General features: G+C 43.7%; 1 protein-coding gene across 1 annotated transcript in view; it reads left to right on the top strand.

Annotated features, from left to right (window-relative positions):
- Nucleotides 1–6,769, top strand: part of LOC141261614 (3'-5' RNA helicase YTHDC2-like) — a 121,138-nt gene extending 114,369 nt beyond the window's left edge. Inside the window, exon 29 of the mRNA XM_073676228.1 lies at nucleotides 3,871–6,769. Coding sequence (XP_073532329.1) covers nucleotides 3,871–3,876 — 6 coding nt within the window. The 3' untranslated portion in view covers nucleotides 3,877–6,769. The remainder of the gene's footprint in view (nucleotides 1–3,870) is intronic.
- The last annotated feature ends 10,085 nt before the right edge of the window (nucleotides 6,770–16,854 follow it).

Below are 16,854 nucleotides of genomic sequence, written 5' to 3'. Positions count from 1 at the left end.
ACCACCGATGCGAGCCTGACGGGTTGGGGTGCGGTACACCTACACCACAGAGCACAGGGCAGGTGGTCCCCAACAGAAGCGACCATGCCCATCAACATCTTGGAAATTCGTGCCATTCTCCTGGCGTTGAGAGCCTTCCATCACTTACTGGCAGCCTCTCACATCAGAGTAAAGTCAGACAATGCCACGGCCGTGGCATATGTAAATCACCAAGGGGGGACCCTCAGTGCCCAGGCGATGCGAGAAGTGACACACATTCTCCGCTGGGCGGAAGACACAGGTTCGGTTCTCTCTGCGGTCCACATTCCGGGGGTAGACAACTGGGAAGCAGACTTCCTCAGCCGGCAGGGAATGGACTCGGGAGAGTGGTCTCTCCATCCCGAGGTTTTTCACCAGATCTGCCATCGCTGGGGGACTCCGGACGTGGACCTGATGGCATCCCACTTCAATGCCAAAGTCTCCAACTTCATGGCCAGAACACACGACCCGAGGTCGCTGGGAGTGGACGCCCTGGTTCAGGACTGGACTCAGTTTCACCTCCTGTACATCTTTCCACCTCTTCCCCTAATATCCAGAGTGGTGAGGAAGATCAAGCAAGAGGGAGTTCCAAGCATCCTCATCGCACCAGACTGGCCCAGACGTACTTGGTACGCCGACATCGTGCAGCTTACAGCAGACGTCCCCCAACCACCCGGATCTTCTGTCACAGGGCCCATTCTACTACCAGAACTCAGGGGCCCTCAATTTGACGGCATGGCCATTGAGACCTGGGTTTTAACCAAGTCAGGGTTCTCGCCTGACGTCATTGAAACCATGATCAGAGCACGGAAGCCAAACTCTGCGAAGATCTATTACCGTACCTGGAAAGTTTTCTTTACCTGATGCGAATCTCGTGGCCAGACTCCATTCCCATATTCCCTCCCCAGGGTACTTGGATTCTCCAATCGGGTCTGGAGGCCAAACTGTCTCTGGGCTCTCTTAAGAGCCAAGTGTCAGCTCTCTCTGTGCTTTTTCAGACGCGCATTGCTAACAAGCCGCAAGTAAAGACATTTCTTCAGGGGGTTTCCCGATTGATTCCCCCTACAGACGACAACTAGAGACGTGGGATCTCAACCTCGTGCTGACAGCATTGCAGGAAACACCTTTTGAACCCCTTAGGGAAGTCTCACTCCGCCTTCTATCCCAGAAGGTGGTTTTCCTAGTGGCAATCACCTCGCTACGCAGGGTGTCTGAACTCACAGCACTCTCCTGCAGACAACCTTTCCTGGCTTTTACCAGGACAAGGTAGTTCTCCATACGGTTCAATCCTTCCTTCCGAAGGTTGTGTCCGACTTCCACCTCAATGAGGAAATTTCACTACCATCCCTCTGTCCGGCCCCGGTTCATAGAGTGGAGAAGGCTCTGCATACGCTTGACCTTGTCAGGGCATTACGTATCTATGTGTCTAGGACTGCGCCCTTCCGGAAGTCTGGTTCTCTTTTCATTCTTCTGGAAGGCAGCCGCAAGGGTCTGCCAGCTTCCAAAGTTACCCTTGCTAGGTGGATCAAATTCACCATACAAGAGGCCTACCGCCTCAAAAATTCTCCTCTTCCAGCAGGTATTACGGCACACTCTACACGTGCGGTAGGGGCTTCCTGGACCATTCGGCACCAGGCTTCGGCGCAACAAGTGTGTAAGGCAGCCACCTGGACTAGTCTACACACATTTGCCAAGCACTACAGGGTTCATACCCAGTCCTCGGCAGATGCGAGCCTGGGTAGATGGGTTCTGCAGGCGGCGGTGCCCCAATTGTAGGGGCCTGTCTACACAATATTCGTCCATTGCTTCCCACCCAGGGACTGCTTTGGGATGTCCCAAGGTTCTGTGTCCCCCAATGAGGCGACAGAGTAAAGGAGATTTTTGTGTACTCACCGTAAAATCTCTTTCTCTTAGCCTCTAATTGGGGGACACAGCTCCCACCCTGTTGTCCGTCTCGGGCCTTTGTTACGTTGAGTTCTCATATTGGTGTTTTTCTTGAGCTCGTACATAGTTGCCTTCTTATAGGCATGTTTATGTTATCCATGTTACGTTCCTCCTACTGCTTTTGCACAAAACTGAACATGGCTGACGCCGTCAGGGGGTGTATACTGCAGAGGAGGAGCCGCTGTTAATCTTTTTCAGATTAAGCCTAGTGTCGCCGCCTAGTGGACAGCAGCATAACACCCAAGGTCCTGTGTCCCCCAATTAGAGGCTAAGAGAAAGAGATTTTACGGTGAGTACACAAAAATCTCCTTTTTTCATCCAGCTGCCAGCAGAGGTTATAGCAGCTGATCATTGGGGTGATGGCTGTCAAAACCAAATGATCAGATATTGATGGCCTATACTAAGGATAGGTCATCATTATCACAATCCTGGACAACTCCATTAAGCCCTGATTTTATAATCTTTGAGAACAGGTTTTGAAGTTACAGGTTTAAAACAAATTATATTGCTTTCTGGCAAGAATATGCAGCCCCCGTACACAGCATCTGGCAGGACGCTATTGGCACAATCTTTACAGGCTTTCATAAAGTAATTAATACAGGAACACAAGTCTTTTTATTAGTATTGACAAATCAATCTGCAACATGAGCCTTTATCCAGATAGTTTCGAAAAGGCTTTATTCCTCAATTATAGCGTCCATTGACAGCTGAAATGACAGGAACAGCATCCTCGTGGGGAAATGAACAGATCTTCCTCCAGTTTGTTCACAGTAATGATCTTTTTCCATGTCCCTTGACATTTCTAGGTGTGTGAAATCAATAGGTAGAGACATGAGGCTAGTGTTGTGCTTTAACCCCCTCTATGGCTGTGTTTTTTTTTCATTAACTTTTTATGCTTTTTTCTTTAAGTTTCTTCATTAGAATATGTATGTATTTTACTGTAAGTGTAAGGTGCCCATTATTTGCTTCTATGGTAATCCATGTGCACTAGTTCCAATATGTATGCATACTTTATTTTCAAGCTGTGTTTGTTTCATCAGATCAATACAGCTTTGTTACCAGACAAACCATTTTGATTCAATTTTTTGTATTAGAAGTTATAGCTTTAACTGATGCGCATTAAAAGGTTGTCTGGTTTTAGGCTACAAGTCTGCAGTCACTTGTGAATCCTCACAGCGCGCACACTGCGCACTGTGAGGATTCTCCGGTGCTGCTGCAGGAAGCGCGCGGTCATGTGACCACAAGTATGCAATTTGCATACTTTCGGCCACATTTGGCTAGACATTTCCAGCCTCACTCAAGACACCTTCATTAAGCAAGGCTGCACACGTTCAATAGGCATGTGACCGCATGATGTGCGCCCGCCACTCCCAGCATTGGAGAATCTACACAGCAAGCAGTGCACGCGATGTGACGATTCACAAGTTTGCAGTCACATAGAGTGACTGCAGACTTGTGTTCTAAGGCCAGATAACCCCTTTAAGAGAACATTAATAGTACATGGACGGACAAATTGCCCACATCTTGTACCACTTGACTAACTTATTTAATTCTATTTTAAATTCTGCAATTATCGGGAGGGTTTTGCAAGAATATTTGTGCAAGACTCTGCATTATTATCAGCAGCACATCTCCTCAAGTTCAAATGTGTGTACTAATACGCTGGGGCGATGATCGCCCAGTGTAAAATACATGTTAGATTTGTTATTTAACAATGAAGATCCTACATGACAGATTTTACTGCATTTGTGCTGTTAGTTTACTGAAAATGCAGGACAATACAAACTAAATGTATCCGGTATTGAATGCTGTGAATCTATATCTGTGGAGGCCATAGAACCATAGAAATTAAAGCTTTTCTTGTGTTCATTGCTTAAGTAACCTATTCTCTTCTCCTCGTTTGAACAGGTTTGATATCCACAAATGCTGGTGAATATTTGGATTGACATTATTTTTAGATAAGTTCATTTATTTGTGGTTTCCTCCGTTAATTGCACGTAGTTGTTTACAAGCATCTTGTTTCTAGAAGGCCGACTCATGAGCAGGTTTATGAAGAACGCACTGGACCTAGATAGGATTGATATGATTTAGTTCTAGTGAAGCATAATTGGAGATGCATTGTTAAGTTATGGACCGTTTCCCTGCCAGAGCTGCAGAACAAAATACACTTTAATGGTTTTTACTTTTCTAAAACAAATTGCACTGAACAAGATGTTCAATGTTTATTAATTACTTTTTTTATTCAAGGTTATGGGGGGTAAAATAGCAGACGTCAAGTCTGTTGTATTCAACCTTGGTTTAAAGAGGTATTCCTATTTTATTAAAGGGGTTATGCACTAAATGGACAAACTCTTTTTAAATAAAGTAGACTTCCTTATAAAATAAAAATACCATAATTACCTATCATACCGGTACTGTAATGTCTGTGCCAGGTCTCCTGGGGCTCAGCAGATGCTTTTGGGCTGCTGCCATACTCCCTTCATCCAAATCTCGGAAAACCCTTTTAATTATAGCATATCGTAAGGATGTGCCTTCTGTTTTTCATGGGGGTTGCAGGGAGTCTCACTTTTCGGACTCGGTGGTTAAATGAAGAAGACTCCGTGCTTTTGTATCACTGCGCCGCCTTTTAATTGTTTCCGTCAAAGTTGTGATCCTCCCACCCGACTGTGTAGGAAACTGCAGCTGGTCCCTATACACTTCATTGGGTCCTCACCGCTGCTCCCTGCACAGTCTAGTGACTGGGAACCGATCAGAATGAAACACTGTTGTAGCACTTTTTTGCCTTCATAGGTTTAAAGAGAACCTAACAGCAGATTCAGGCTGCCTAAACCGCGGGCAGCATGAATTAGAGGTGGCTGTGGATGATGCATCTCGATTGACTAGTCCAAGAGGTGAGTCCTCAGTGACTTCTCTCCGCCCTACAGCCCTTGACTTAACAAGTCTTTCCCCTCCCTATCTTTGTGTATAAGTAGACACCTGTCAGTCTAAGGGAGCTGGGAGAAGCCACCAGGGACATACCTCTTGGACTTGTCATCCAAGACGCACGGTGGCCGGCCAGCTTTTACAAGTATTGTTTCTCTGTAACGCCGCATAAAACATATACGGCTGCAATAACACAACCAGTATGTGATTTGTGCTGCTCGTAGTTTAGGTTCCCTTTTAATAGTGTCTTCAGTGGCCAGACCAATAATACCATATATTAGTGATATGTCAATGCATTGTTAGGTAGTTGATCATAAAGTGTTATAGTATTAAATAGAAATATTATAATTAGGACCATAGTCTATGCATGTATGTGTAACACTGCGGTACAAGGTATGTCTACCGCGCTGTAGATACAGCTCATCTGTTGTAGAGGATTTGCTCCTGACACATTACAATACAAACACAACCAGAGAAACACTATAGGGATAGTGTTCCTACATGCTATAGTACAATGCTATCAAATATAGTAGCATTTATTTAGGAATCTATAAATGGGAATAAAATATGGGAAGAAATGGTACAAGCACAAGGGACGGATACACAGCTTGATATTCTACTACCCTCGCTGTAGGTGAGATATTACCCTCCACAATACAATAAGTGAATTATACACTGGATCAGTCCCATGTGTTTCCAGCCTCTATGTTTTACAATTAACTGCGGTCCTCTAGGATTGATAAATGGGTCATTGCTGGTATAAGGTAGGGAGTATTGCTTACTTATCTAATGACATGAGATGCATCTGCATGGCTGAGTGTAAAGTGATGCACCTTCTCCCAGAGTAAGTTATTGAAGTAGAAGAAAATTTCCAAATTGTATAAAAATACAAATTTCATGTTATTAGAACACTAAGGCCAACTATATAGATATGCAAAGTAAAGTTTTGTCCCTTGCCATAAAAGTATATTGTACACATATGGTTTCTGCTTCTACTTGATGTGTTGACTGATGTCCTATAAATTTAAGACTGTAATGAAGTACAGTAAATATTACACACGTTGCATTTTTAACTACCATCTTTCACAGTTTACCTGTTGTGCTGAACTATGACGTTATTAATGTTTAGCTTGACTTTAGAGGTCTTTATTTACTCTAATGCCCCTTTATCTGCAGACTGCCACTGCATATGACAGCAATGTGTAGTTGGCTAGTGTCCTCTAACTGCAGATTCATGAGAGCTTTGCAAATCACCAGCTCAGAAGTCAGTGCTGCTCTGTTTCAGACATTAAACATTTTCAGTTGTGAAAGATAATTAAATTAATTTAATATTCGTATTGCAACTGCTGGTTAAAATGATTTCTTTTGACACCAAGACTTTATTCTCTACTGTTGGTGCTACCCCAGGAAACAGCATACTTTCAGTTATGCTACTCCTGAAATGGTGTATATTTTATTTCTGAAGCTGAACAAAGGTCCTAAAAAGGGTCTAGAAAGTTAAAGGAGCACTCCCATCCAAGATTGTATCCTCTTAATATATTGCAATCATTATATTACATAGCACTGTGTACTTAAAATTGCTCACTTCTCTTTTCTACCTAGCTAATTCTTCTCTTTTCTCTGCTTTATATAGAAACAGGAAGTCTCTTGTCCCTGCATTTATCATTCCCCTCTTCATCTTCTGACCCTGCTGCTCCACTCCTCCCAGCCGCCAGGGATATTTGCTGTGACTCATCACTCATACAGGAAAAATTTACCTCCTGTTTCTAAATAGAGCTTAAAAGGATTCAGTCAGTCATTTTATAATCAGGTGATGTCATTGACCTAGTGGAGAAAAGAAGAATTATCTGGGTAGAAAGACAAAATGAGCAATTGTAAGTACACAGTGCTCTGTAATATGATGATTGCAATATATTAAGAGGATAAAACTTTTCATGGGAGTGCTTCTTTAACCATAGAGCTTGATACTTTACTTTATAGCTCCTTCAGATCTTGGTCTTTGGTGAATTTTACAGTTGTAGGTATGTTTACAAGATGTCACATTATAAAGGAAGTGCGTTATCACTTGTTTTACAGTTTCCGTACATACTACATGTATATTATCTGGACATCTCCTGCACCTGTTTATAATTGCAATAAAGTTTGATTTTTAAAGTTTATCATTTTCTTTCAACAATTTTTTTAATTCTGATTAAGTTTATGTTCATCTGCATTAGGCTTATGCATGAAAACTGCTTAACACAATAAAAATATTATCAATAGCAACAATCAGGGCATGTGCACATGTTGAGTATTTTGTGTGCAGAAATTTCTGCATCGTTTCTGCATCTCTTTTGGCAGGAAAACGCAGTCTCAAAAACGTTGCGTCGCTTGCGTTTTTTCAGTGCATTCAATGGGTGAAAAACAGGCAAAAACGCACAAGAGAATTGACATGCTACAGATTATTTTCTACACCAAATCTGCAAGTCAAAAATACTTGATGTGTGCATGACACTTCAGGTTTCTCATTCACTTTCCTGGCATTAGGTTTTGCTAGCAAATCTGCATGGCAAAAACGCACCAAATCTGCAACATGTGTATACAGCCTTAGAATTGTACAAATGATGTTATAAGTATCATCAATGCCCAATGAAGCCAGTTCAGTAAGAATATGGGAGATTATTTAAACCTTTGAAGACCTGAGTATAATAATAATGTCAATAGCATACTTCTGACTCTAGATCCATATAATGTAGTAGCATAACAACTAACGAATCATATTCATGCACTCAATACATACAACCTCATACACAGCACCCAATCATACCGCTCCCCATGCCCACCTATGTCATTAAGTAACACCTTATGCAAACATATGATAGCACTAAATATAAAGAGAGTTCTGCTGGGAATCCTATTTGGCAGTGTATCCTATTGCTAACCATTTTCTCCAAACCTTATAAAAAATTGTAAACCCATCTCCTATTCGTATAGAGGACTTTATATAGTGGAATATACAGTGACACAAGTTTTGGCATTTTAGCTGTTTACAAAAACATATTCAAAATACAGTTACATAATCAATATGGGCTTAAAGTGCAGACTGCCAGCTTGAGGTCTTCACCACACGAGCATACAACTCGGATGAATGCTATCTGATGGGGAAGTGCAGATCTGCTTTTTTTTCCTCATGCTAATTTGGCAAGAGAACAAAAATCGCCCCATTCTGCGAGTGGCTGCGCACATCGGATCACACGCACTCGTTCACGTCTATGGGTTTGTGTAAAACAATGCTCTGCACTGAGATGTCATCAGAGTGCAGTCCGATTTACGCAGAAACAGACATTGAAGAAGTTGGAGAAATTAAGTTCTCCGTCGTCTTCGCACATGTGATACAATTCTCTCATGAATTGGATCACAATAAACTTACATTCGGCTGAAACTCTGATCAGAGTTTGAGGTGAGTGTCATTACCTTAATCGATCCTATTCTCTCAAGAATCAATGCTCGTGTGACCCTGGCCTTAATTTGAGGGTATTGACGTAGTAATTGGAGTAAAGATTTAGGAATTACAGCTCTTTAATATGTAGCTGCCTCATTTTAAAGGGACCAAAAGTAATTGGACAGTTATCTCAAAAGTTGTTTAATGGGTTGCATGGGCTATTTCCTCGTTAATTCATTATCAGTTAAGCAGGTAAAGGGTCTGGAGCTAATTCCACATGTCACATTTGCATTTGAAAGCTGTTGCTGTGAACACATAATATGCGGTCAAAGGAGCTCTCAATTTAAGAGAAACAGACCACCATTAGGCTAAATTAAAAAAAAAATCATCAGAGAGATAGCAGAAACATTAGGAGTGGCCAAATCCAAATTCTGCAAAACAAAAAAATGGGAGCCCTGGTGAGCCTGGGGACTGCCTGGACGTCCACAGAAGTCAACAGTGGAAAACGAGAGAAACACGCTTCAGAACTGGTCACTTATATTATGAAAAATTTTTATTTAATTTTAACAAGCATGGGTGATGAATCACAAGACACAAGAAATTATTAAAAACAATGCGGTAGAGAGGCACCAAAGGCGGAGGTGCAAATCATAGGCGGATTATAATGAGGGCAATCCAGGCGACCGCCCGGGGCCCCGAGCCGGCAGGGGGCCCGCGGCTCCAGGCAGGGTGTCTAATGCCGGATTGCCCTCATTATATGTGCGGGCCGCCGCGGCACATAGCGGTAGCAGTGGTGGGAGGGGGGGGGCCGGACCGCTCCCCCAGCAGCGGCCGCCGCTACTTCTTCATCGGCCGGGCCAGCACTGCAGCAGTTAACTTCCCTGTGCTGGCCCTGCCGCGTCACTGCTAGGAGACACGGCCCTGTGCGCGGCTGTGTCTCCTAACTGTGTCGTCACGCAGTGCGCCCTGGCCTGCAGTGCTGCACCGGAAAAGAGACGGACCTGGTAGGAGGAATGGAGCCGGGGGATGGTGAGTGTGTGTGTGGGCGGGCAGGTGTGTGTGTGTTTGTGGGCAGGTGTGTGTGTGTTTGTGGGCAGGTGTGTGTGTTTGTGGGCAGGTGTGTGTGTTTGTGGGCAGGTGTGTGTGTGTGGGCAGGTGTGTGTGTGTGTGGGCAGGTGTGTGTGTGTGGGCAGGTGTGTTTGTGTGTGTGTGTATATGTGTGTGTGGGCAGGTGTGTGTGTGTGGGCAGGTTAGAAAGTCTTGCCCTGTTAAACACTACACCTGACTTGAGGCCACCACCTCTTGGTTGTCCAATGTTCTTGCTTCTCTAGGGCTCTTCTCAGATATTCATTATACCAGCTCCCCAGAATACCAAAGCTAGGGTGGGTGACCGCGAGCCCTGGTGGTGGTCATAACTGCGGCCACCCAGGGGCAATACTCCATAACAACAATCCCCTGAGGTGGTGTAGGATGTAAGGACCTATTCACACTACATTCAGCGCTGCATTCAGGTCTTTACACAAGGCTTACAACTGAATCCCTGAAATTCAGGATTGTGCTGTCTGAAATGAGACATCTGAAAGCAGAGCAAATGGAGCCTAAAGATTCAGACTTTAGCCTCGGTTTGCCTTTGTTCAAATCAATGGCTATGTCAAGGCCCATCTGAATGCCATTTTTCAGGGATTTAGATAGAAGCCTGGAAAGAGGAGATGAATGCATTGCAAAATTCAGTGTGAATAGGCCCTTATATCTGGAATCTTGATATTGATGCCACATGCATTTTACTTGTTTTTAACTTAAAAAAAAAATACACACACACTATACATACACACACACTATACATACACACACATTATACACACTATACATACACACACACTATACATACACACACATACATACACACACACAGATGTGTGTGTGGGCAGGTGTGTGTGTGTGATGTCTGTGTGTGTGTGGGCAGATGTCATTGTGTGATGTCTGTATGTATTTTTGTGTTTCAAATGTGTTTATGCGTGTCTGTATATGTTTGTGTGTGTGTATGACTGCATGCAGCCTCCTGCTGAGTATAGTTGGCGCACTGCGGCCTCATGATGTCTCTGGGGGGGGCGCCGTGCGGCCTCCCGCTGTGTATAGATGGCTACGTGCGGCCCCCCGCTGTGTATAGATGGCGCCGTGCGGCCCCCCCGCTGTGTATAGATGGCTACGTGCGCCCCCCCGCTGAGTATAGATGTCGCCGTGTGGCCTCCTGCTGTGTATGGATGGCTACCTGCGGTCTCCCGCTGAGTATAGATGGCGCTGTGCGGCCTCCTGCTGTCTCTGGGGGGAGCGCCGTGCGGCATCTATACTCAGCAGGAGGCCGCACGTAGCCATCTATACACGTATACTCAGCAGGAGGCCGCACGTAGCCATCTATACGGTGCCATCTATACACAGCGGGAAGCCGCACGGCGCCATCTATACACAGCGGGAGGCCGCACGGCGCCATCTATACACTGCGGGAGTCTCAGTGCTTTGCAACAGCAGTCAATAAATTCTGCTTGACTAATTCTGAAGTCTGGTTCGCTTCTAACCTGCTGTCTTCATTTTCAGCTTGCTGAATTCTAACTCATTTACTGTCATTCGAGACGATGCCTTTGCTGGTCTCTTTCACCTTGAATACCTGTAAGTGCTCCACTTAATGTCATATTTTTGATTCTGTTCTTCATCTTTTGGCATGTGCAATTGTATGAGCAAGTATTCATATGAATTTATGACCTACTTAAACCTTGGAGGACCTTAAATTTTATTCAATCAAATTTTTTTCCAGTTTAAAACTATGGGACATATATGTGCCTTGGTCCTCAAAGGGTTTTTAAAGGGGCTGCAAACATAAATACGAAAAGAATAATTCAATTAGTGCTTTTTGTGTTCATTTAATTTTTATTTGAAGTCCATTTTTTTTATATACCTTGAAATTAAGCCCTACCTACATGACATCTGAGAGCTACATGGATCCCGCTTGTGAGGTGCCTGTCCGTCACTACTATTCAGTTTTAGGGTCCACTCACTAAGCCCTATATTCTCTCATGCAAGACAATAGGGCCAATTATGCTACTGACACTCGGCTCAAACTCTGTCAGAGCTTCAACTGAGTGTGATCCCATTCTCTCGCAGCACAGATATGGAGAAGATGGAGAACTTAATTTCTCCATCTTCTCCATAGTCTCTGTGAGTGTTCATCGGACTGCACTTGGATGACATCCGAGTGCAGTCCAATGTTTTACGTGCACCCATAGACTTGTATGGGTGCACATGGTCCGAATATCGAATGAGATTATTTTCTCATGCCAATAATCGCAGATCTGCACTGTCCCATAGTATAACATAGGGCCGAGTCCTATCCGATAAAACATCACATAGCATTCAGCCGTGTTATACGACAGTGTGAGCGAGCTCTTAGGGAGTCAAGGAATATTTACATGCAGATGATGATATTACTCTCCAAGTGTATATTTTTTTATATGTTCACCGCAAATATAAATAAAGCAGCAAGGACTTCCTATATTAAGGGGAGTATAACAATCACTCACATCCACTATGGGTATGTATTACCTCCTCAATGACGCACACCCGACGCGCGTTTCGGCTCAGCTGCCTTTGTCAGGGGGTGGTCTCGATAGAAATAGGTAGGCTTTAAAAGGGCCATCTAACCAATAATGTGCGAGGGTCTGGAATTGCTACACCAATGTGTGTGAGATGAGCTTGTAGTGACGCCTGCAAATCGACGCCCACCCGCCGAATCCACGGCAACCCCGTCATGTGACCGATGACGCCCCGATCACGTGGGTGTCCTGGCTGCTTTATTTATATTTGCGGTGAACATACTGGCTGAGGATTTTTTGCACCAACGCTTTATTTGTTATACTTGTGCACTGGATACATCTGATGGTATGCCTTTGGTTTACCTACCTTAATGTATGATCTGTAGGCATTTGCCACTTGGCATTTTTTCTATCTATATAATATTTATATTCTATCATACTGTGTGATTTGGGTATTTTCAGCCAATACATTTTTGCACAAATTGATGTAGCAGTTTTATTATACTGTGAGATTCGGGTATATTCAGCCAATACATTTTTACATAAATTGATGTAGCAGTGTCTATTGATTGAAGCATAATATATGGTATATTTCATACATAATCTCTATTGATCTGATTGTTATGCCTGACTGGACAGTATTTGCCACTTGGCACTTTCCGAATATTATACCTGCTCTTATTTAGGCACTGGCATATTTCTCATTAAGTCCATTTTTTGATGTTTTTCAGCAGCATATATAGAGAAGGGTCTTTGTGGTTACTATTTGCACCTCCGCCTTTGGTGCCTCTCTACCGCATTGTTTTTAATCATTTCTTGTGTCTTGTGATTCATCACCCATGCTTGTTAAAATTAAATAAACATTTTTCATGATATAAGTGACCAGTTTTGAAGCGTGTTTCTCTCTTTTTCCAATAGTTTTTTGCTTCAATGGTCGTATTTTCTTCATATGTCCATGATTGGGTTACATAGATGATCCCTATACAGAGTATACACTCACTCGTATGTCTCTCCTTTATGTCATGACTATATAGAAGTCAACAGTGGTAGATGGTCACAGAATCCTTTCCATGGTGAAGAAAAACCACTTCACAACATCCACCCAAGTGACGAACACGCTCCAGGAATTAAGAGTTTCAGTATCCAAGTCTACCATAAAACTTCATGAGAGAAAATACAGAGGGTTCACCACAGGGTGCAAGTCATTAAAGGGAAGGTGTCACCCCCCTGGGCGATATCAGACCTCTACTATGGGCATACAGGTGGTAAATCTATACTTACCTGTATGTCCCATAGCAGAGGTCTGATTGCAGAGAAATCTGCTTTATACAGTCTGTTTTCCAGAGCAAACCCCTATCTGCTTACTCTTCCCCTAAATCGCTGCCTCTGTGCTAAATTACCATATTTCCCCCTCCCCTGCACATCACAGGGCCATGTGACAAGCCTTGTGACGTGCCCTGCTCTGTCTCCCCTCCCGTGCAAGCGCAAAACGCTACTCCCATGGAGCGCGCTTTGTTTCCCTCCGGCCCCGTACTGTCAGCGGAGCGGAAGTCTCAGTGACTCACCGTCGCTTGCGCAATACAAGGCTGCGGCGCAGCATGCAGCCAAACGGGGCCGGAGGAAAACAAAGCGCGCTCCATGGGAGCGGTGCTTTGCGCATGTGCGGGATGGGAGGCAGAGCAGGGCACGTCACAGGGTCTGTTATAGGGCCCTGTGACAGGCAGGGGAGGGGGGAATATGGTAATTTAGCACAGAGGAAGCGATTTAGGGGAATAGTAAGCAGATAGGGGTTTGCTCTGGAAAACAGACTTTATAAAACCAGATTTCTCTGCAATCAGACCTCTGCTATGGGTCATACAGGTAAGTATAGATTTACTTTTCTATACCCTGTATGGCCATAGTAGAGGTCTGATATTGCCCAAGGGGGTGACACATTCCCTTTAAATAGCCTTAAAAATAGAAAGGTCACATTAGACTCTGCCAAAATATATCTAAAGAAACCAGGCCAGTTCTGGAAAAGCATTCTTTGGATAGATGAAACTATGATCAACCTGTACCAGAATGATGGAAAGAAGAAAGTATGGAGAAGTCTTGGAACGGTTCATGATCCAAAGCACACCACATCCTCTGTAACACATGGTGGAGGCATTGTGATGGCATGGTCATATATGGCTTCTAATGGCACTAGGTGAATAGTGTTCATTGACAATATGACTGAAGGCAGAAGCAGCCAGACGAAATCTGAAATGTATAGGGCGATACTTTCTGCTCAAATTCAACCAAATTCAGCAAGGTTGATTGGACGGTGCTTCACAGAACAGATGGACAATGACTCAAAACATACTGCGAAAGTAACCCAGGAATTTAAGACAAAGAACTGTAATATTCTGCAATGGGCCAGTCAATCACCTAATCTCAACCCCATTGTGCAGCATCTCACAGGCTTAAGATAAAACTTATGGCAGAAAGACCTACAAACAAGAAACAACTGAAGTTAGCTGCAGTAAAGACCAGGCAAAGCACCACAAAGGAGGAAGCCACTGTCTAGTGACATCCATGGATTCCAGATTTCAGGCAGTCATTGCCTGCAAAGGATTCTCTACAAAGTATTAAACATGAATAAAGCGAAAAAAAAATGCCTATATCAGATCCATTGTAGTAACTGGAAAAACATTCAAAAGTCATTAAGTATGTATAGAAGAGCTGAGTGCCACCTCAGTTCAAAAAATGGAGTGAGAAATTTCCATAAAATATATATATTGTTTTTATTATTATTACATATATTAAAAACAAGAGCACATGCATATACCAATACAGCAAGGAACACTCCAAAAAAATCAACTGGTGGGTATGCAATAACACATGAGCAACCACAGTTCTATGCAAGTGAGGACAATCTCTAATAAGCAATGAGGATATAAATGTAATGACAGTCAAAATATAGATTGCATATGTGTCAATATCTTATATTCCTGCTAACCTCTTTAGTCACTAGTGATGGACGAGCAGTAAAATGCTCGGGTCGAGCACATTGGAATACTCGGGTGCTCGACCCGAGCAAAGAGCCCAATGTAAGTCTATGGGTTACTCGAGCATTTTTCAGGCGGCTCCCCCCGACTGTCTGCAGAGGGCCTAAAAATTGCCCAAATCGATGAGAACAGTGCTCAAATGACATGGGGACAGCATGGGGAAGACCCTTGGAAGCATTTCTGACTCCCAGGTCACTTCTGTCAACAATGTTGTCAGAGGTATTACGCCACTTTTACGGACTCACAATAAAACATACAAAAATGAAACCAAACTGGATTTTCCTGAGAAATATGTTAAGGAAAATCCTTTACAGGGTAATGACTTGCATATAAAGCAAAATAAATAACCAAAAGCAATAATGCTCCTCCACACCTAGGGCTATGTTCACACGTAGCGTTTTTTCACTTTTGCATTGCTTTCAACCGTGACAAATGCATTCACCAGGAAATGTAATTTTAACATCTTACAACCTTATCTGGCCATGTGGTGTGTGAGGTATCATCAGACACATCGTGTTTCATTTATGAAGGAGGGACTCTGAAAGTCACACAGCCTATTTTTATAGGGCCATCAGGCGACCTTTACTATTCTTAAAGGTCCAGCAGTCGGCCCTCACTATTCTTAGAGAGCCATCAGCCAGCTATGTTTTATTGTTCCCATTACTAAAGAGTGGGTCTCCTATACTGTTATTGCGTATGCAGTGAGTGGCAGGGCTGCCCAAAATTTGGACGCACCCCAATACCCGTTTGAAGAGACTTAGAGGAGGGCCTCATGAAAACAATGTTCCCATTATTAGGAAGTGGGTCTACCTTTGTGTTTGCCTGTGCAGTAAATGCAAGGGCTGCCAAAAATTGGGAGGCACTCCAATGCCCCTTGGAAGAGACATGGAGGAGGGCCTCATAAAAAAATGTTCCCATTAGAAAGGAGCGGGTCTCCTATACTTGTAATGCCCATTCACTAAGTGTATGGGCTGACAAACATTTACCCCTGGGGGGGGTATACATGAACATACTGTATAAAAAAATTTTTTTGTGGGCATCATAAACCCCCTTCAAAAAAATTATGTGGGTGTTGCATCTCGGACCACGGTCACCCTGGTGATATGGTGGTGGAGGATGAGGAAGAGGACAAGAGCAAATAGCCAAAATCAGGAAGCGTATACCCATGTGTGGGTGTGAAGAGGTGAATGGGAATACACCTCTCAAAAAAAGACACAAGATTTGAGTTTGTTACGCTGCTATCATTCGGTGGTGTTGAGAAGTCTGGCCCAATCCAGCCCTTGTTCATTTTTATAAGAGTCAGCGTGTCAGCATTTTCAGTTGACAGGCGGATGCACTTATCCGTTATAATTACACCAGCGGCACTAAAAACCAACTCTGATAAAACGCTTGCGACAGGGCAGGCCAGGACTTCCAAGGCATAGAGAGAAAGTTCATTCCACATATCCAGCTTGGATACCTAATAATTATAAGGCTCACAGGAATCATGGAGGACATTGGTATGGTCGGCAAGGTAATCCCTCAGCATCTTCCCAAACTTTGCACTCCTTGTGAGAGTACCCCGCACCTCAGGGCTTGTGCGATGGGAGGGGCTGAGAAAATTCTCCCAGAACTTTGACAGTGTTCCCCTGCCTCTGCTGGATTGGAGTTGTGTCTCTCTCGCCTGTACTCCTTGGTGGTCCAATGAACTGTGACCTCTGCCGCCAGCGTTTTCAGATGGGAATTTTTTTAATAGTTCTGCAACAAGGGCCTTCTGGTACAGCCCCATTTTTGTAGACCTGTCCACCTCAGGAATAAGAGATATAAAGTTCTCCTTGTAGCGTGGGTCTAGAAGTGTCACCAACCAGTTTTGACTGTCACCCAAAATTTTAAGAACGTGAGGGTCATGGAAAAGGCAGCGTAACATAAACTCAGCCATGCGTGCCAGACTGCGAAC

Source organism: Phyllobates terribilis, unplaced genomic scaffold, assembly GCF_046119375.1.
Source record: "Phyllobates terribilis strain yellow unplaced genomic scaffold, ASM4611937v1 Scaffold_1__5_contigs__length_1240528914, whole genome shotgun sequence".
In the NCBI taxonomy this organism is placed as follows: Eukaryota; Metazoa; Chordata; class Amphibia; order Anura; family Dendrobatidae; genus Phyllobates; species Phyllobates terribilis.
This window is presented reverse-complemented; position numbering and strand designations above follow the sequence as displayed.